The 21,751-nt window shown below is 39.9% G+C and overlaps 1 protein-coding gene across 2 annotated transcripts in view; it reads right to left on the reverse strand.

Moving 5' to 3' along the window:
• Positions 1-12,526: 12,526 nt before the first annotated feature.
• Positions 12,527-21,751, reverse strand: part of MYB (MYB proto-oncogene, transcription factor) — a 37,123-nt gene continuing 27,898 nt past the window's right edge. For both annotated transcript variants that reach the window (XM_066373169.1, XM_066373170.1), the window contains one exon: positions 12,527-14,942. In XM_066373169.1, coding sequence (XP_066229266.1) covers positions 14,826-14,942 — 117 coding nt within the window. In that variant the 3' untranslated portion in view covers positions 12,527-14,825. The remainder of the gene's footprint in view (positions 14,943-21,751) is intronic.

Here is a 21,751-nt window from a genome sequence, read left to right on the forward strand (position 1 = left end):
AAAAAGGGAATTTAGTTGAGGGTTTCCCGGACCACCGACCTTTCACATTGCTCCAGTGGTGCTGTACACATAGCGTTGGCCAAATTTGGGAGTAGATAGGGCCTGAAGAGGGAGCTTGTCCGAAACATCTGGATAACAACAACAAAAGTTGTTTTGCCCTTTTTATAAGTAATATTTATAAGGTACTCTATACTTTACAGAGCATTTAAACCTTATAACTTTAAAATGTGGGTATTATCCCCCTTATCTTACACGTGAGAAAAACAAGGCTCAGAGAGATTAGTACCTTGGCCTCACGGAGGTGTTGACAGCATGTTCTTTTTACCATTTAACACCAAAACCCATGCTTTCTCTGTGTTAATAAATGATCGCGGGCTTGGAATTTGATAGTATGTTTCATTCAAGGTCTTCAACATGTTAATCACCTCTTCTTTTGCATTACATTGATGTCTTTCATTTGGGAAATATTGAGTCCAGCAGTAACTATAACAACGTCATTTAATTAAACACACGTGCATAAAACCTCTACAGACTTATCTGCATGCTCAGCTTCAGGTGTTTTTAATACACCATTAACCTCACTGTTGACATTGTGTTCATCTCACCCCCCCCCCTCCACACACACAACATTTTGTGACTATTTTAAAGATCTAGAGAACTTGAATGAATTTTTAAGAAAACACTTTTATACTCATTGCTAGATACTATAATAAGTGTTTTACAACACTTGCTCTTACAGGGGTCCCCAAACTTTTTACACAGGGGGCCAGTTCACTGTCCCTCAGACTGTTGGAGGGCCGCCACATACAGTGCTCCTCTCACTGACCACCAATGAAAGAGGTGCCCTTTCCAGAAGTGCGGTGGGGGCCAGATAAATGGCCTTAGGGAGCCGCATGCAGCCTGTGAGCCGTAGTTTGGGGACGCCTGCTAGCATATTGTCTACCATCTACTAGTTCCTCTGTATTTACCTTTAAGCAGACAGTTTGGTCGCTCAGGACAAAACACTGTCAAGAATATTGCTTTGTGCCTGACCTGTGGTGGCTCAGTGGGTAAAGCGTTGACTTGGAATGCTGAGGTTGCCAGTTTGAAACCGTGGGCTTTCCCGGTCAAGGCACATATAAGAAGCAACTGCTATAAGTTGATGCTTCTTGCTCCTCCCTCAATCCCCCTTTTCTTTCTCTCTCTCCTCTATCTAAAATCAATAAATAAAATCTTAAAAAGTTAAATTACATTTAAACTTAAATAAAGAATATTACTTTGCAAACAAAGTTTTGTCACTTCACCTTGGTAGCAGAGTCTGCAGACAAAAACCACTGATGATCTGAAAGTCAAATTTGAAGGAAGGAGGCCAATGAGAACGCCAATTGCAATCAGTTTCAAAATGACTTACATGGTCTGAATGGAGGCGCTGCCTGCCTGCTGAAGGAAGAGCTGCCGGAGTGCAGCTCTCGCCCGCTGACCCAATGAGTGTTTCTTCACAGCAGCTCTAGTTCTGAGTCATGTTATGGGCTTCTTTTCCTCACTCTCTCCCTCTTTCTCCTCCCTTCCTTCCTCCTTTCCTTCCTTCCTTCCTTCCTTCCTTCCTTCCTTCCTTCCTTCCTTCCTTCCTTCCTTCCTTCCTTCCTTCCTTTCCTCCTAAAACTTCCCTCTTGGTAATAATATAAATAAAAATAAGACATGATGGAATCAAGAATCGTGGGAAGTGGAAAGGCAGGAGACCATCTTGTGACTCTGCTAGAGGCCTGGTGCCTGGTACTGAGATGAAGGGTAAATTCACTGAGCACAGAAAACTAAAAAACATGTGTGGTGATGGAAAGAAGCAGCAAGGCAACTCCAGAAGAATGATATAGCTAGCCTGACCAGGTGGTGGTGCAGTGGGTAGAGCGTTGCACTGAAAGGCAGAGGACCCAGGTTTGAAACTCTGAGGTTGCTGGCTTGAGAGTGGGCTCACCAGCTTGAGTGTGGGATCGTGGACATGACCCCATGGTCGTTAGCTTGAGCCCAAAGTCGCTGACTTGAGCAGGGTGTCACTCGCTCTGCTGTAGCCCCCTGGGCAAGGCACATATGAGAAAGCAATCAATGAATAACTAAAAAGACTAAGGAACTGAAACAAAGAATTGATGCTTCTCATCTCTCTCCCTTCCTGTCTGTCTGTCCTTCTCTGTCTCTCTCTCTCTCTGTCACACACACACAAAAAAAAAAAAAAAAGAAAGAAAGAAAAGAAAAAAAGAATGATATAGCTAGATGTTAGAAGGAAGAGTGGTCAATGTGTGCCACGGGGGTGAGAGGGTGGAGAGATTGGGGGTACTGAGTAAGGGGCCTTGGAAATACTCCCACCACTAGTTTAAAACCATAATGTCCACGATGTAGCCTGCCTCCTTATTTTATGTCTGGAACATGTGACTTCATGCCTTATTCCACTTTTTTTTTTCTTCCACTTCTTAATACAAGCATTAAACCGAAGGATTTGAAACTTATGGGTTTGGGAGTCCCACAGATTCCAATGTTTACTGAAAGATTTTGTACATTGGGCAGGGGAAACCCTGTGGTTGCTTGACTTTGGCTGCTGGGAGTTTCTCCAATAAATGAAGCCCAGTGACTCCTTCCCCTGCTTAAACCACAATCTCTGCGTCTGGGGATAAACAATAAGCAGATGTTTACAGAATGTTACTGCCTACTAAGAGAGCACTCAGAGGGGAGCAATCAGAGGAATAGAGAGAGTAAATTTTGGAGGAATTTAGGCAACTGTCTTGCAATAAAAAGAGTAAGAAAAAATTCTACTTCACCTAAATTTATTATTCATGTAGTACATTATTTATGGATTTTCTTATGAACAAGATTAGTTGGACGTTGGCTTGAAAAATAAGGGTCTCAAATAATAGTTTGGAGAAAATAATTAAAAAAACTAAGCCCAGGATGAAAATAATCATGTCATCCTAGTTGGTTATGGAGATAGTATGAGGTTATGACCATTGCCAAAGAGATGGATGGGGGCTTGGAAGGGGCACTTGTGACGGGAAGGGCTGTAGAATCACAGTGAACAGGAGGGAACAGCAACTGAGTTGTGGGAATGGAAGACTTCTTGGGGCACTTGGACCATTACAACTGCTGTGATATCCCAGACAACCCTCAGCTCTCCACAAGACCTAAGTCTAATTGTGTCTTAGGTCTTTGCAGTCTTAAGCACCTCAAAGCACTGAAAATAGAGACTGACTCTTATTCTTAAGGTGCCCTCTGTATGTGTGTGTGAGGAGCAGGAGGATGTTATGTAATCTTCACTCACACTTTCATGTCTTTCCTCCTAGGATGTATTAAAATCCTAGAGATATTAGAGACAAAATAATTTTTTTTAAGTTTTTATTTATTAATTTTTAGAGAGGAGAGAGAGAAAGAGAACGGTAGGGGAGAAGGAGTGGGAAACATCAACTCATAGGAGTTGCTTCTCGTATGTGCCTTGAGTGGGCAAACCCAGAGTTTAGAACCAGCGACCTCACCATTCCAGCTCAACATTTTATTCACTGCGTCACCACAGGTCAGGCTTAGAGACAATATAATTTTATAGTTGATTACTACACTATGTTTATAGTTAGAGGTTGCTATGGACTGAACTTAATCCCCTCAAAACTCATATGTTGCAGCACTATCCCCCAATATGACTCTATTTGGAATTAAGGTTTTTTTAAAGAGGTAATTAAAGTTAAATAAGGCAATAAGAGTGAGGTCTTAATTAGATAGGATTGGTGGCTGTATAAGAAGATGAGGAGAAAGACCTCTTGCTCTCTCCATGTGCACACAACACAGAGATATCATGGGATGTCAAAGTGGGAAGGTGGCCATCTACAAACTAGAAAGAGAAACTTCACCAGAACCTGATCATGCTGGCATCCTGATCGCAGACTTTCAACTTCCAGAGTGTGAGAAGATAAGTTTCTATTAAGCCACTCAATGTGTGGGATTTTGTTACAGCAGCCCAAACTGACTCATACAGTGCTAATAAGACCAGCATAAGAACCTAGATCTGACTCCTGGTCACTTTTTGCTTTTCTATTTATTTTTAACTAGCTCTCTTACATTATTATTATTCCTCCCCTCTCCTTCTCCCTCTGTCATCTTCATCTCTATCTATTTATCTATTTTTCCTAAGTGAGTGTTCTGTTCTTGAATTCCAGCTAATCTAGTGGTGATAGAACTTGACAACATGGAACTTAAAAGGGGTTTTTCAGTGAACCAGGAACCAGTAGGATAGGGGGTTTCTATGTGCTTTTTAGTATTCCTTGTTTCCCTTTGGAAGTATTGATAGTCATTCTTGAAGTTTTGCATTTCTCTCTAGAGCATAAACTCCTTGAAGACAGAGGCTGTCTTGTTCTTGTTCACTGCTATAGCCTTAGCATCTCACATAGACAAATCACCAGCTTCACCTTCAACAAACATTCATGAAAGACTTATTATGAGCTAGGCACTGTGCCCATGGAAGATGTAGCACCTGGTTTCTCAAAGTGTTGATCCTGAACCAACAGCATCAACATCACCTTGTAAGAATGAGAACCACTGACGTAGTAGGAAGACTACCAAGAGAAAATGAAATTGAAACAGGACACTGAAGGAGGTTGAGTCACGTAAAGTTGCTGTAGCTATGCGTCAAAATTTGTCAAACATTGGCAACTATATATGGTTTAACCCAAGAGTTCTCAAGTCCCAAACAAAAACAGTCATGGCACATAGTCAACAAAAGGACCGGGGAAATGAAGAAATCAAAAGCTCAATTAGTCTGTTTAACTGAAGCAGAATCCATGAGCCTCACCTCTACTAATAAAACTGCTGTTGAGATTCTCAATCAGTCTTCCTCCAGGGTTGGGATTACAAGCCTTTTCTGCAAAGGGCCTGATCATATATATTTTAGACTTTGCAGGCCACGTGGTTTCTTGTGTATCTACTCAACTCGGCCCTCGTAGTGGGAAACCAGCCATAAACAAGCAGTGGGCCAGATTTGGCCAAAGTCCGTAATTTCCCAACTTCAGCTCTATGGTGTGGCTTTTCCATAAGAATGCTAGAGAAGAGATGTAAGTTGCCTAAGACATTTGCAGCTAGCTAATCAAGTTGGGTCAAGTTATACTAAGTACATATAAGACACAGAGAGCTTCCATATGTTGGGAAACTTTCAAGTGATACAATACAGTATTGTCCAGTTCCTTGGGATAAAAGGAGTCCCATTTGTGTATCAATTGTGAGGATTGGGGCATAGGTATGAAAGGAGCCTCAAAGTGTAGAAACTCCTTTTCCCTTCTTTTACAATTGCTATTTAGCAAATGTTACTGTTTTAGTTTGCTAAGGCTATCATGACAATGTACCATGGACTAAATGGCTTAAACAACAGGAGTTTATTTTCTCAGAGTTCTGAAGGCTGGAAGTCTGAGATCCAGGTGTTTGGAAGGGTGTATTTCTTCTCAGGCCTTTCTCTTTGTTTGTAGATGGCTGACTTCTAGTGTTTCCACATTGTCTCTTTTTGTGAATCTGCATCCTAAACTCTTCTTATCAGACATCAGTCATGTTGGATTAGGGTCCACCTGCATGACCTCATTTTTCACTTAATTAACCCATGTAAGGCCGTATTTCCAAATACAGTCACATTCAGGTACTGAAGGGTAAGACTTCAGCATTTGAATGGGAGGCAGGAGAGAACATAATTCAGTCCATAACAATGATCAGATGCATAACCTTCATGAGCAAGATATGCAGCAAATAAAGAAATCTTCTAAAATCACTGAAGTTTCCCATTTGCTGCATCCTCAAGTCTCCACTTACTCGGACGTGGTTAGAGTTGGAAGGAGCCTGTAGCTGAGCTTATCCAAACTTCATTTTATAGTTGAGTACAATCAGAAAGTGACTAAGAAAATAGTTGAGCACATCAGAAAGATGAAGTGGTTGACCATAGACACAGTGATAGGTAAAGAAGAGACCATGTAAGGTTACTTACTCACATTCTTTCCTGGATTTTTCAAATATATTTTGAACACCTACCACATGTGGAGCATTGGGTTGGGCACTGAAAAAGAAAGGGTCTTCCCACCATGAAATGGTTTAGACATGCACCAACCCATGAGCCATAATTAAGCATGTAGCTCTGATGTGACCAGGGAAGGTGGACAAATTTGTGAAGGGCTGAACATTTGTTGTTTTCATTACTAATAAAAAGCTAGGAGTACTTTCTAAAATTTCTATTAATAAATTCCAAGCCCTTCCTTAATTTTTTTCCTTTTAATTGAATTTATTTGTGTGACACTGGTTAACAAAATTATACAGGTTTCAGGTCACAACTCTACATCTCCCTTTATTTTATGATGTCATCAATTATAAGCTTCTATGAATTTAATACCAATTTTCAAAGAAAGATCAGGCTATGTTAAAGATATGGCCTGATGTCAGGAAAACATAAAAAAGGACATGTTAGAGTTAGAGAAATAGTTATTAAAATAGAAAGTCTGAAACAAGGCTTTTTTTAGTCCTTTGAGGATATCCAAGACCATATTATTCTAGCAGTAATTTGAATATTTTATGTGTCAAATTATTAGAGTTTTTAATTCTGTCTTGCATGGGAAGTGCTCAGTAAATAATTGTTGATTAAGTTAGTTAGGATCTTGGCAAATAATAATAATAATAATACTCTCTTACCTGTTTTTTAATTCTTTTTGACTTATATATTTATGCCCTTTATTTTTCCCTTCATTGTCAATTGATAAAGTTTCCCGATGTAGTGGTATTAATTCATGTCTTCAATGTACTTTGTTTAACCAGAGTAAGTTTCTAATGTCTTTTCATTTTGACTGATTTGAAATAGGGAAGGAAAACCAAATGGGGATAACCTGAGTAAAACCAAGTATATATATATATACACTCTCCTATTCAATGACCATCTTCCTAGTGTTCTTCAAGATGTCCACGTGGTCACTGCTTGCACTGACCCAGAAACTGATCAAGGAAGGAAAGGTGAGAGAATGTTTTCATTGTTAGATATTTGGGACCATTCAAGAGTAGGTGGGTGGATGTACATTCTTTAAAAAAGTGACTGAATGAAAACAAATCCTAGTTCTGTCAACATCTACCACAAAACAAGCTAAGGATGATTTATTAACTTACAAATTTATTTCAGAGGGTATTTTCCAGCGGGAAACCTCACAATTCTAAGTACTCCAATGTCTCTGGGCTACTTTGAATTTTGCCTTTGATCTGAGGACTTCCATGTGCTTTGTAACTATATACAGGATTAAGTACTTCCTCCATTTAAATAGAAACCCAAAAGCACAGAGGTGTAAGGTGAGCTGAACCAGGATTTTTCTGCAAATTTGTTAGAGATTAGTTAAGAACCAGGGCCTTCTGGATGAAAACGTTGTTTTGCCTGTGTTTATGTACTAAACTTCTTGAGATACAAATTTCTTTTTGACAGATCAGGGGTCCCCAAACTTTTTACACAGGGGGCCAGTTCCCTGTCCCTCAGACTGTTGGAGGGCCGGTCTATAAAAAAACTATGAGCAAATCCCTATGCACACTGCACATATCTTATTTTAAAGCAAAAAAACAAAATGGGAACAAATATAATATTTAAAATAAAGAACAAGTAAATTTAAATCAACAAACTGACCAGTATTTCAATGGGAACTATGGGCCTGCTTTGGCTAATGAGATGGTCAATGTGCTCCTCTCACTGACCACCAATGAAAGAGGTGCCCCTTCCGGAAGTGCGGCGAGGGCCGGATAAATGGCCTCAGGGAACCGTAGTTTGGGGACCCCTATGATAGATCATGTGCAATAAGACCATATTATTAAACAAATATGTTATATGTAAAATTATGTTTCCTTACATACTGTAAAAATCAAGAAAGTGAGGATCTAAAGGTCAAAGTTAGCTTTAATTAATATCTGTAACATAGTGATTCTCTGCAGTTTAAAAAAAAATTCTGTATATAGTCATGGACTTAATATTTTTCTAGTACAGTATATTATAGACCAGTGGGCATTATAATGAAGAATTAGGGGCACAATGTGAATTGAAAGCCATGGATAGTGTTAGGAGAAAAGCATAGGGTTGGGGGAGTTAAAGGTTTTTCCCAAGGCAAGGTTTTTACTGTGGTTCCCTCAGACCACCTGCATGCGGATCACCTGGAAGCTCCTTGAAATAACCCCAGGCCTACATCTGCCTCATGAATTGGAATCCCTGAGGCTGACGTCAAGAATCTCCATTTTAAACAAATTCCCAGTGTGCTTCTGATGCCCCCAAAGATCTGAAAACCACTGAACTATAAAAATGTGTTCTAGATTAGAGAGTATAAATACAATAAATGTAAAAGTAAGCTAAAGATTCCTTCAAGAACTAATATTGGCAGGATTCTTTAATGGACAACATACCAAGCAAATTAAAAACTCAATGGGAGATTTGGTGTTGGAAAACAACAAGGAAGATTTTAGGTAAATTATTGGTTATTGGTTCGAAATATTCCGCTCTTAAAGGAAAAAAGTGTTTAACGCAAACAATTCTTCCTGTACTAATTTATATACTATAAAATGTGAAAAGACTCTTGTATACTTCAGATCAAAGGATATTTTTCAATAAGATTTTCTGGAATTAAACCACATTCTTTTGAAATTAAGAAGCAGTAGGAAATGTACTATGTAAAATCCAATTAACTGGGTATAAAATTCAGACTCAGCAGTCATCTGGCCCTGCTAACCTGAGGTTTAATTTTATACTATGAAAAAGGGAGTGGAACAAAATTATTTATATAGATCAGATATAAATTAATCATTTTATTTCCCTGCCTAAAACTATTTAATGAGTCCCCATATCTCTCAGGACAAAGCTCAAACTCTTGAGGAAATTGAGGGCTTCCCTCTCCAACCTCTTATCTTTCCCATTCCCACAATTTTCCTTTTGACTGCTCCCCATTCCAACCTCTCAGATATCACCATTGTTCTTCTCATGGCCAGAACCCTTTCTTCCCTCTCCCTCTTCCTAGCATAGAATAAGCACTTGACACACACTGTGTCATTACCAATGACATTACTACTGACAATAATGGAAAGTGGGCATGTTTAAAAATACATTTTCAAGGCAAAGTTTTCAGGTGTTTCTGAGCACTTGGGTGTGAGAGAGTTAATAAGGTAAAGGGAGAAATCAAAACAACACATTCTTGGCTTGAGAAGTGAAAAAAATAATAAGGAAATTAAGGCTAATTCTTACGAATGAGAAAAATAGAAGCACTACGTGATTATAAATTTTGTTTAGACTAAATTTAAGATGCTTATGTGGGAAGGATGTTAATATGAAATAGGAAACAGGAGTCTGTAATTCCAGAGGGGATAAGAGCTGAGGATAGAGATGCATTTAAAGCAACAGCAATGATGAAATCCCCTAGGAAAAAATAATATAGAGAGAAGAGGGAAATGGCCATTTCAAAGCCAAGGGGGAGGAGTAGCAAGCAGAGGAAACCAGTAAAAAAGGAGAAAAACCAGGAGAGTGTTGCCCTGAAAGTGGTTCAAAAAAGTGGGAGTGTCAGTTCTTTTAACGGCTGCCTATAGGTGATGTAAAAATGAAGCCAAAGGAGTGACCATGAGATTTGGAAACATGGAGGCCAATGGTGACATTGACAAGGGCAGCAAGGTGGAGTAGGGGCAATGAAAGTTCATGGGGCGTGGACTGCAGGAATAGGAAACAAGAGGAGGTGGTGACCATGACATTCAAAGATCCCTTAGAGCTTACCGTAGCTAGGCTAAGAAGAGGAGCAGATAAACCGAGTACTATGATGGTGATATGGGATAAGGGGAGATCATATTTTACTGCTGGGAGATGTAGACTAGCTCTAGATGTTAATGTAATAGGAATAATTCTAGAGAGAGGAAGACATTATGATATAGGAGAAAGAGATGGTATCTGCAGGATGAGGCCCTGGAGGATACAAAGGGATGGGTTTGTAGATGCCAAATGGAAGGGCTGGCCAATGATTATAGCTGGGGGTGCTCATCCATGCTAACAAGGGGGAAGGCAAGGACCTCAGTATATGTGCAGGTCTGCAGATGACTTCGGTGTGGAAGGTGAATGCTTCTATTTTCTCCTTCATGGATGAGTCCAGGTTATCAGCTGGGAGCTGGGTAGAGATGCGATGGAGAGGTTTGAGAGGAAGGGATTTGAAGTTGGTGTTTGGAGCATGGGGAAAATAATATACTAGAGAATAACCTCAGGAAGAACTATTTGAGTGCTCATTTACAATTTGTCATCATAAATTTGAAATAAGATGAGTCATTATTTTGGGGTGTTTTCCTCTAGCAGATTTCAGATGCTACCCTCACCCTGCTGCTCCTCCAGCCAAGCCAGTGACACCTTGCTCAAGCCAGTGACCTTAGGCTCAAGCCAACAAACTTGGGCTTCATGCCAGCGACGTTTGGGCTCAAGCCAGCAACTATGGGGTCATGTATACAATCTCTCCATCAAGCCAGTGACCTTGTGCTCAAGCCAGCAGCCCTGGGGTTTCAAACCTGGGTCCTCAGCCTCCCAGGCTGCACCACTGCCTGGTCAGGCCAAGTCAACGTTATTTTTAAAATGGGTTTAAAATGCCTTTGTCAGTCAAACAAATAAGACAGCCCATAGTGTGGTGGTTACCCCAGGGAAAGGGGGTAGGGGAGGTAGTAAAGGGTAAAGAGGGTCAAATATATGGTGACAGAAAAAGATTTGATTTTGGCTGTTGAACACACAATGCAATATACAAATGATGTATTATAAGATTGTATAATTGAAACCTATATAATTTTATTAACCAATGTCACCCCAACATATTTAATAAAAAAGAGGACTGTATTTTAGCTGACTTCCTTTCCTCAACTTTACCCTCTAAAAATGGTGAAAAGGGAAAACTTTATTTTATAATAGCAATAGTTAAAGGGAAAAAAAAAAATAAGCATCCAAACTTGTATTTTAATTTATTTTTTAGATTTTATTTATTCATTTTTATTAGAGAGAGAGAGAAAACCAAATGTGTATTTTGAATGCAGTATAATAAACCTGCACATCACATTCTGTCTACTAGTTTTCTTTTTCAAATTAGAAACCAAGTTTAAAAGAACTATACCCCATATCCTCCACATATTTAAACACATGCTAGAATGATTAGGAATATTTTGAGAAGATATAACTTAGATTTATAGTTAGTTTTCATACAAAGAATAAATTTAACACACAATCATGGACATGGGCCTCAGTGGTATTCATCTCTCCAGTGGCAGGTAATAGACATGTTTTTCCTTTGATTGATTACAAGTTATTACAGTGATTTGACCAATCAACAGGCACTGCAACATTTTACAAAGATACAAGTGTGCATGTAGTAGCTCACATAATCTTCATAATAACTAAGAACCTTGAGATGTACTTTTATCTCCAATATAATTAAAATTCAAAAGTAAAGTGTACTTTTGATCTTCAATAAGTAAAATGAAGTTCAGAGAGATCAAGTAAAAGTCATACGAAGTCACAGAGCTGGTGAAGACTCTGAATTTAGACTCTATTGAGCTTCAAAGTGGACTTTCTTTCAATACAACAATGTGAGAAGCCCCCTGTTAGAAGCCCCTTATGATGGCAAAAGTCCTTTCCAGTTCTAATATCGTATAATTTCTAAAGAAACAAAAAAATTCTTCACCGCACATATTTCTCATCTTAGATTCTCAGTCTCACTACTGGCGGGGAGAGAATTCAGAATCTTCCGTGTCCCTTAGTCTCTGATGTGCCCATGCAGACACCAACTTTAAACATAGTAACTCAAAAAGACAACCATTCTTTGAGCAGTAAGTAATACTGTTTCAATTTATATTGCCACCCAAATCTCTGCTGTGAAAAGGAGGATTTTAAAAAAATGACCAGGACAAATAAATGTTTTAGAGATGCTTGTGAAATGGGTGTTATATGAAATGAGTATTTGTACATAAAACCCAAATTTACCCTACTTTCTATTTAGTTTAGGTTTCTAGTTATTGGCTATGTACTTGATGGAAGAGTAAATATTTACTTCAGTTCTGTATAATGCTGAGTTCACTCTTGCCATTAGTTTATTTTAAGAGTTAAAGCTTTAAGTTAATGCTGCAATCAGCAAAGCACATCATCAGCCAAATGAACATCTGACATACTACATGACAAGCATCATTTAATTATGGAAAGCATATGTTATAACAAACATTTGTATAGTGCATTATTTAACAAGAGTTCTTTGTAAGACTGGACTCGTTTCACAGATGAAGAAAAAAGGAACGGAGGTTAGCGACTTGCCCAAGTTCAAACTGCTAGGAAGTGGCAGAGTCAGCACCTGGAAAATGTTGTGAGTGAATAAATATAAAATGTTTCCTAATAGTGGGCTGGTGTGTTACTATCTCTCAGAAATATACAAAGAACACTAAGCAGTCCTGAAGACTAGTAACAAGGACTAACAAACCCTTGGTTCTAGGAATACCAAGTGCATCATGTATATGAGAATTCAAAGTCTGAGCTGCAGAGTGACTAAAGGAAATTGTAAGGAACCCGTGTGAAAGGGATATTGGAGCACAGTGAGAACACTGAGCTGAGAAGGAAGCCAGTGGAAGCTCATCTGTAAAACAAGGAGTTGGCCTGGATGACGAGGCTGGGACACTCTGTCCTTGCCCCAACAGGGCTCTGCCCTCGGAGGCTGGCTGGCTGCCTTACCTCCAGGTGCTCCCTTGCCTTCTAACTTCTGGTTGGTTCTGCCAATGAGGACTGTTGGCCAAGATGGGAAGGATAGAAGAAAAGTTAGGGATTACACTTGGTTCTCTCCCTGTAAGGTCTCCAAATGTCATGGCTCCTCTGAGGGACTCTTTCTTTCTTTCTTTTAATTTTTTATTTTAGTGAGAGAGAGCGAGAGAGAGAGGGACAGGGACAGACAGACAGGAAGGGAGAGAGATGAGAAGCATCAACGCAGAGTTGTGGCACCTTAGTTGTTCATTGATTGCTTTCTCATATGTGCCTTGACTGGGGGGATTCAGCCGAGCCAGTGACCCCTTGCTCAAGCCAGTGACCTTGGGCTCAAGCCAGTGACCTTGGGCTCAAGCCAGCAACCTTTGGGCTCAAGCCTGTGACCATGGGGTCATGTCTGTGATCTCACGCTCAATCTAGATGAGCCAACACTCAAGCCAGTGACCTCCGGGATTTGAACCTAGGTCCTTAGCATCCCAGGCCGATGCTCTATCCACTGCACCACCGCTTGGTCAGGCAGGGACTCTTGCTTTCTATGACTCACAGGGCGGTGATCTTCAGGCTCACCCCCGTGGGCACGCATGCATTACTCCTGTGGTCCTCTTACTCCCTGCCAACACTTGTGCTATCAGTACCCTTGTACATGAACTCTTCTTGGATTATCCATATTCAAATGTTGTTGCTGGGACTTCCAGCTCTTATTTTGCACGTGATTATTTTGTGAGAGAATGAACTTGGTTCTCTTGTTCTTCTTTCTCCAAAGTGATGATTTGTGGCTTCTCTGAGTGAAGTTCAGATGGTGTGAAAATTAACAGACGGAAGGACTCTGAGTTTACTCCATTTTCTTAAAAAGTGTAATTGACATCCACAATCACAAGGAAGAGAGAAGTCAAAGGTAAGTAAAATAAGGGCACAGCTTTATTTCACTAAAGGCAGTAAGTATATCACCATATTAAAAGTTCAGTGCTGTCCACCTGACACCAAATGTTCTTAAGGCAGCAAATGGCTCTGCACCCCAGTCTCTGAGGCCCAGCTGCAAACAGGTCTGACACCAAACATTTCAAAACCCTGGAGGATGCTGAACAAACACTGGACTCTGAATTGAAGAACAGTCCGGTTGAACTCAAACAAAACATAGGACATTAACAACATAGATCTCCCAAAAAAGAAGTGCAACGCATGCTCTTAAAAACCAACAATAACAAAAAAACAAAAAACCAACCAAAAAAAAAAAAAAAACAACCAAAAAAATGAAAAAATCTCCCAAATAATTTTCCCAATGTATTACAAAAGGAAAAAAAAAAAGTATATATATAAAAAAATAAAAAAGTTTGAAATACTAGTGCGCAGTCGATTGCCTACCACCCAGTCTCCCTTCTCTCTGTTCAAAGCTCTACTAGCAGCATGTCTACAGGCTAAGTGAATAGCAGCAAACCACATTTTTCATTTGGCATTTACACAATTAAATTACTGAATAAAAATATAAATTTTTTATAAAAAACTATTTCGTACAGTAATAATTTTTAAAGCCAGCTAAAAAAGACTCATTCAAATGGTTTAGTACAATAAATGTACCTCCAATGTTATTAACCATAAATGAGCATTTACAATCTTGATTAGTTATCATCTTGTGGTGTTAAACCAACGTTTATAGTAATGCATCGTGTTTAGTGATTAAGAAAAGTGAAATACTGGAGTACCTTTTTATGTGTAAAATTCCCAAAACGTCCTGAACAAAAATACTGGGTTTGTTGGCTCCTCTAAAATACAGATAGATTGCTTTATGTTTTTTAAAAAAAATCTCCCCTAAGATATTAACAACTGACTACAGTTCATTACCTAATAATTTAGGTAATCCTGTTATTTATTTATTTATTTATTTATTAATTAAAAAATCCTTTTAGTTGGGTGAAATCTGATAAGATTTCATCCACCTAAGATGCACTTGGTGCTGCCCTTATCTGTTGTACCACAACAAAAATAGGTTCTGCTTCCATTCATGAGAAGTTTCAGGTAGAGGAACGATATATCCTAAGTCGACGTGAAGTGTTCTGAAAAACCATAATGCTCGTCTGGAAACGTCTCACATGACCAGAGTCCGGGTTGAGAAGGTGTTCACATATTTACAAGTCGGACCGGAAGCTGTCATCTGATCTTCCACCTTCCCACAGGATGCAGCTTCCCAGGCCCCGCTACAAGGCTAAGGGGGGAAAAGAAGGCAACAGCAGGTCAGACAGGAAGCACATACTTTAGGCCCCAACGGGGTCCCAAATCCCAGCAGAGCCAACAGAGGGAACTTTGACCTTCAGACAGCAAAGTGGTGGACCCCAGGGAGCCTTTGTCAGATAAAATCTTAACTCTCTGACACCCAGGAATTTAGCGTTAATTGTTATTAATGATTAGAAATTGTTTATCACTAAGAGAAAAAAAAGTCCACTCCAAACAGTTATATTAAGATACAGCCACGCCATCATATGTGATTAGGTGATTTTACAGAGACAAAGAACGGGCATAATTCTCCAGACACCTAAGGTGAGCTCTGAGTAGGGAACTTGAGTTATTTAAAAGAAGGAACTCCCATTGTGATAGCATTGATCAACAGTTACTAAACACAGCATATGTTCTTTTAATATCAATTAAATAACAATTAATTTAGAAATACCTGTTTATCAGGATAGTTTACTTTTTAAAAATTAAATGTATTGTGGTAATACTGGTTAATAAAATTATATGGGTTTCAGGTGCCCAATTCTACAACACATCTCCGTATACAATATTGTGCTCATTCCCCTAAATCGAGTCTTTATCCATTACCTTTTAATTCACCTATCCACCCCCTCATTACCGCACTGTTGCCCATGTCCATGAGGTTTCATTTATTTATTTTGTCATTTTTTTCTTCTACTTTTTAAAAAAAATGTTTATCTTATTGATTTTAGAGAGAGAGAGAGAGGAAGGGAGAGAGATACAGGAACATCAATCTGTTCCTGTATGTGCCCTGACTGGGGATCGAACTGGCAACCTCTGTGCTTTGGGACAATGCTCTAACCAACCGAGCTATACGGGCAGGGTTTTTGCTCTCCTTTTCAAAGACACACTAGAAGATGTAAGATGGAACTTATATCTAATGGGCAGCATCCCGACCCAGGTCCAGTGCTTGGCACTTCACACACGATCTCATTTGCACAGTACAACTAACCCATGAGGGAAGTCCACCGTTTCCTTATTGGGCAGGAAATGGAGACTCAGTGGAGATAACTTGACCAAGGCCATTGTGAGGGTAAGCTGTGGAGTGGTTTTGAATCTATATAGATCTGCCTTTGCACAGCCCTGGCTCTCCTCCCTTCCCTCTGTGTGGCTTCTAACTCTCTGTGCCCTACTTAGCTCCCTAAACGGTGTGAGATGCTTACAAAGGAAAGACAATATAATAGGGTTTCAAAAGTGGACAAGGCAGGGTTGTAGATAAATGTACGAAAAATTAATAATCTGAAGATGGGGTAAGATTTGTACGCAAAACCCTCGCCATGAAGTATAATGGCACCTGTTAAATGTACCCCTCAACCTGGGCTCTGAGCTCCGCAGCAGTGAATGCAAAGAGGGAAACAGAAATACAGGCAGATACAAGATTTGGTGCTTCTGAGCTCAAAACTAAACCAGTGGTTTTTAAAAAGCACAACTATTCCTGCCATTGACATCAAAGGGGTTTTCTTTTATCACAGGACAAAAGAAGAATAAGAACAGAGAGACTTCTGTTCTCTAAAGCCCCGAGTGTCCTTTAGGAGACAAAATGAACTCATTGAAACAGGTGGAGGAGTAAGAGGCAGTGTGAAGGGGTGTGGTGTCACGCCAGGTGAGGAGGGACGGGACACTGAAGGATTGCCACGGCAATGCTCTAGGGTGGCATTCAACCTTTTACATCTCCTGGCACGTAAACTAATTACTAAGATTCTGCAGCGCGCCAAAAAATTTATTTTTGCAGACCTGACAAAAATATAGGTATAATTTGGATTCATTCACACTGGACAGTGATTGTTGGGTTGTCATGTTTTATTTCACAATCTAAAGGAAAAGAGGTCAGTGTCCCTGACTAAATAGGTAGTGCATGTTTTAAAAATTCTTGCGGCACATTAGAGTGTCTGCCGTGGAGCACTGGTTGAAAATCACTGCTCTAAGAAAAGGGCAAGAATAGGGAGGCTCGAGATAGGCAGGATGAGACAGGAGCATAACCCAGGGGAAGAAATAGTATGAAAGAGTCAGGAAGCTGAGGTTTGTATGCTGCTTGTGGGAGGGTCTGGGACAGGGGAAGAGGTACAGTGGACTCAATCCCAATGCTTCACAACTGGTTACTATGTGCCTCCCATGCTGCCAAGTGTTTTACAGGTGTCATTTCATTTACTTCTCACATAAAAAATGCAGAACACTGCACCTGTTTTACAGACCAGGCAACTGAAAAGGAAGAGAGGATTTAGGAAACCTGAAGGTCACCCAGCTAAGAAGTGATGGAGTAAGAATGTGAACCCAGGCCCCAGGGAATGTAAGATGCTGCTGCCATTCGAGTTCCGATCAGTGGGAAACTGTGGGGTCAGCAAGGCCTTGGAATGTCGGAAGAAGGGCCTGGATGGGGTGTTGGAGTTATCAGACTTTTTAGCAAAGACTTATAATAATTTTGAATGAACGTGGTATTTGTTCATTCAAAATTAGGGGTTTCCTAGGTGAGGGGGTTTCCTCACCTAGGGGCTGGTGCAAAGTTTCAGTGAGGTCAAGTTTCACGTATCTAACTTGTAAACTTTCGTGGGTCACAGACTGGATTCCCCAGCTTCTGTCCAACCTGCCATGCCATCTCATCACCAATGTCAAAGGCACCAGCCAAGTTCACATGTAAGTGTTTACTCTGAAGGATTAGAGGCTCCACAATGAACCTGAACTACTATATAGCAAGATGGATTACTGCACTGTTTTCCTGGAACTGTGGATCACAAAGATGACAGGCACAGGGGCTGACTTCTGCCACTGACTCACAGTATCTTCCACGACAAAGATTACCAGGGTAGTTATAGCATTCTATGGATAGTTGGATAGTTCTGAGTAAGTGATGCTTCTCTAGGCTCAAACAAGTGGGTGTTTCTATGTCCATACAAATTTTATATTTTAGTTTAATTGATGACATCTGTGTTGTTGCTAAAAATTTTCAGTGCAGCACTGAAACACCAAACTGATACTAGAAACCTAATTAAAATAATATTAATGTTACCATCTCAAGTTTTGAGCTTGCGCTTAAATAGTCACTGTAGCAATGTGACATAAACCAACTACTGTTTGGTAGCAAACAGTTAAGTATGGTGGGTGTCCACCATGAAGAACTAGAATTGATGGTGCACCTAGAACAAAGTCCGTGGATCTTAAAAAACAAGTGACAAAAGGAGCAGCGAAATAAAATATCTTAATACATTAATATCCTATACGTAAATATAAAACTACATGAAGATACAAAAATCCAAAGTACGTATTTTGAAGGAATGCATGCAAACACATGGCGGGGAAAGGGGAATGAAGTGAGAATGGAGATAAAAGGACAGCAAAGAATGTTCTCTGGATAAGTTTTTCCACTTAGCTGTACTTCAGTTGATATAGAATTAATTTTTGACATGTATAAACTAAGTATCTTAAAACTATGTTGACACCGTCTTATGTTTGCTTTTACTATGCTTTGTGGTAAAAGTCAAATTCTGACCCTTGGCAATTTAGTACTCAAGTTAATTCAGAATTCCCAAAGTCTGTTCAGGAGTATCTCATACCAAGTCTCCTCAGTTTAATATCTTTGCTACTTGAAATATGACAGTATTCTTGTTGAATCTCCCACCTGGCTCATCATGTTTGGCTCTTCCTCCAGGGCCAGTTAGTTAAAATAAGATCAATATAAAGGTACCATGTATTTTAAATTAGGACTTTGAGAATCCTTTTCCATCAGCTTAAGTCAAAATGGAATTTACCAAGAAAGAAATCAAATTGACTGAAATATTCAAATTCTAGAAAGCAGAGCATTTCAAGGGTATATAAGCCCTAAGCTCAGGGCCTAAGAAGAGAACGTCTGAAGCTCACAGTGCTGACAAAGGCAGGGACACAGCAGCCACTGTGTACAGAACAAAGAGCACACAGTCAGTGCACGGTGCTGCCTTGTCTACACCGCGCGAGCCCAAAGCCAGCACGTCTCACAGCGTGAATGACTAAACCTGGCCAGAGCAGACACAGACCCATGCCTACAAGCATGAAAGGAAGAGCAGAAGTCCAAGGACTTGGGGAAGAAAAGAAACACTCTGACTGGGGTGTTGGGCACACAACGCAATCAACAGCTCAAATGCTACCGAGATGTTTACCTGAAGCCTATGTGTTCTTATGGACCATGGTCACCCCATTAAATTTAATTTCTAAAAAACCAGTCAGGTCCAACAGCCCAAATGGCAGCTGCCTCTCTGCTATTTCCTTCTCCTTCCTTACCTTGAAGGCCTGGGGCCCCAGGCCAACTTTTCAAGCAGACAGAATAGTTTTGACAAACAAGGATCAAATCTCCTTGTGCTGGAAGAATATGTTTTAATACTGACATGTAGATCTTTGTACATCCTCCTATTCCCTCTCTTTAAATTTTAGTTCCGTTTACAATAAAGAATTGATAAGCACTACAGATCTGTGCAGATGAATTCTTGTTAAATTACTAACCTGTGCTACTATTGCACATGTCACTCTCCCCGGCTTCATTTCAACATTAATAATCCTACTGTACATCCTCCTCCTCTTGCCTGCGAGTCACCTTGCTTATCCTGTAACCTGTCTCTAATTGCCCCTGGGCAGAAGTGAACTGTAAATAGACTGTCAAAGTTTTAACTGGGATATCCTGCTAAAGCACTTTAAATAAATACTCAGATCCTTTGTAGAAAATAGAAGGAAAAAAAAAAAAAGGAGACAAGACGATGTCCACAGGTGGTTTTCTGTCAGATTATCTTCACATTTTCCATTTAGGGTAAAGAATAGTTTTTTTCATCATGTTGAACAACAACTACTATTATTATGATATTCATATAGCTGCTTTACACAATAGCTGCTGATGTCAGAAGCAAGCTATGTGCTCTACAATTTGCAGGCTTAATAAAAAATTTGAATAAGTGATAAAAGATGATTAAAACCAAAGCAACTTGTGAGATGGTATTTTTTTTCTTGTTTTGTTTTTTTTTAAAATAATAAGCAGATATGAATGAGGTCCAAAAGATTAAGATGATCTGATTATTTATATTTTTAGTGAGAGAGAGGGGAAGAGGGACAGAGAGAGAGAGAGGAACAGACAAGAAGGAAGAGCGATGAGAAGCATCAATTCCTCATTGCAGTATTATAATTGTTCATTGATTGTTTTCTCTTATGTGCCTTGATTGGGGGGCTCCAGCAGAGCGAGTGACCCTTTGCTCAAGCCAGTGACCTTGGGTTTCAAGCCAGCAACAATTGGGTTCAAGCCAGCAGCCATTGGTCGTGTCTATGATCCCACACTCAAGATGGTGAGCCCGTGTTCAAGCTGGATGAGCCCAAGCTCAGGGTTTCAAACCTGGGTACTCAGCATCCCAGGTCGATGCTCTATCCACTATGCTACCGCCTGGTCAGGCATGACGATCTGATTATTCTATTTAATCCATCTGAAGAAAATCATTTGGACTAAAATTCTAAAAGTCAAAATTCCCTCCCAAAGGGGCATCTTTTTAAAATGTATCAGTTATAAGAGATAACATAGAAATCCTTAAATTGTATCTTGAAAGTCAAGGATAAACCTGAGATGAACAGTTGCTAAGGTTGATGGTTACCCAAATTTCTTATGCATAAATGCATAAAACAATCAAATGTCCCTAACTTCAGGGTGGTTAACTTGTCATAAAGAAGAGCCCTAAAAGCTAGGGGACAGAAGGTCCAGGCTGTGATAGGAAGTTGCCCCATCCACCAATCTGTCACTTCCATCCAAGCCTTAAGTTAACAACAGCTAATATGCAGGGACTTTGCCTAAATTTAGAGTTTGACCTAGATATCTCTAGGGGGTCTCTCCCATCTTACATGTGTATAGACTTTGCAACAGCTTATAATGCATAGCCCAGAGCATCTAAATTTTTGAAAGAATAGCTCTTTCCTTAGTCACATATTAGTTCTAGCCTATTAAAATTAAGACAAGTGTCAAATTGCTCTATAGCAAGTATATCTTTGCTGGCCTGAGGAAGGTTCAATATCATAGTGTTTAGCAAACCAAACAAAAAGTCCACAACTTGTCATATATGGAGCCAGACACACTGGATTGGAGAGCTTAACATGTTTTTCCACTCATTTAGCCTTTGTCAGGTCAACCCAAAAACTATACCCAGGAAACATGCTTAATTTATTTATTTAAAAATATTTTTTACTGAATTTATTAGAATAACATTAGTTAATGGATGTTAGGCTCTGGTTGGTTGGCTCAGTGGTAGAGCGTTGGCCTGGTGTGTGGATGTGTGGGGTTTGATTCCTTCCTGGTCAGGGTGCACAGGAGAAGTGACAATCTGCTTCTACACTCATCTCCCTCTTTCTTCTCTCTCTCTCTCTCTCCTCCTCCTCCTTTTCCTCCCACAGCCATGGCCTGATTGATCCAGTGAGTTGGCCCAGAGTGTTGAGGATAGCTCTGTGAAGCCTCCACCTCAGGTACTAAAAATAGCTTGGTTGTTAAGCAACAGCTCCAGATGGGCAGAGCATTGCCCTGTAGGGAGCTTGCCAGGTGGATCCCAGTTGTGGCACATGTGGGAGTCTGTCTGTCTCCCCTCCTCTCAAAAAAATGTCAATAAAAGGTTTCAGGTGTACAATTCTATAATATATCATCTATATATTGTATTGTCTGTTCACCACCCAAAGTCAAGTCTCCTGCCATCACCATTTACCTCCCCACCCTTTACTCTCTCCTACCTTTTCCTACCTGCCAAACTTGCTTAATTTATAACAGATATTAAAAGTAGT

The sequence above is a fragment of the Saccopteryx leptura genome, chromosome 3 (genome assembly GCF_036850995.1).
Source record: "Saccopteryx leptura isolate mSacLep1 chromosome 3, mSacLep1_pri_phased_curated, whole genome shotgun sequence".
NCBI lineage: Eukaryota > Metazoa > Chordata > Mammalia > Chiroptera > Emballonuridae > Saccopteryx > Saccopteryx leptura.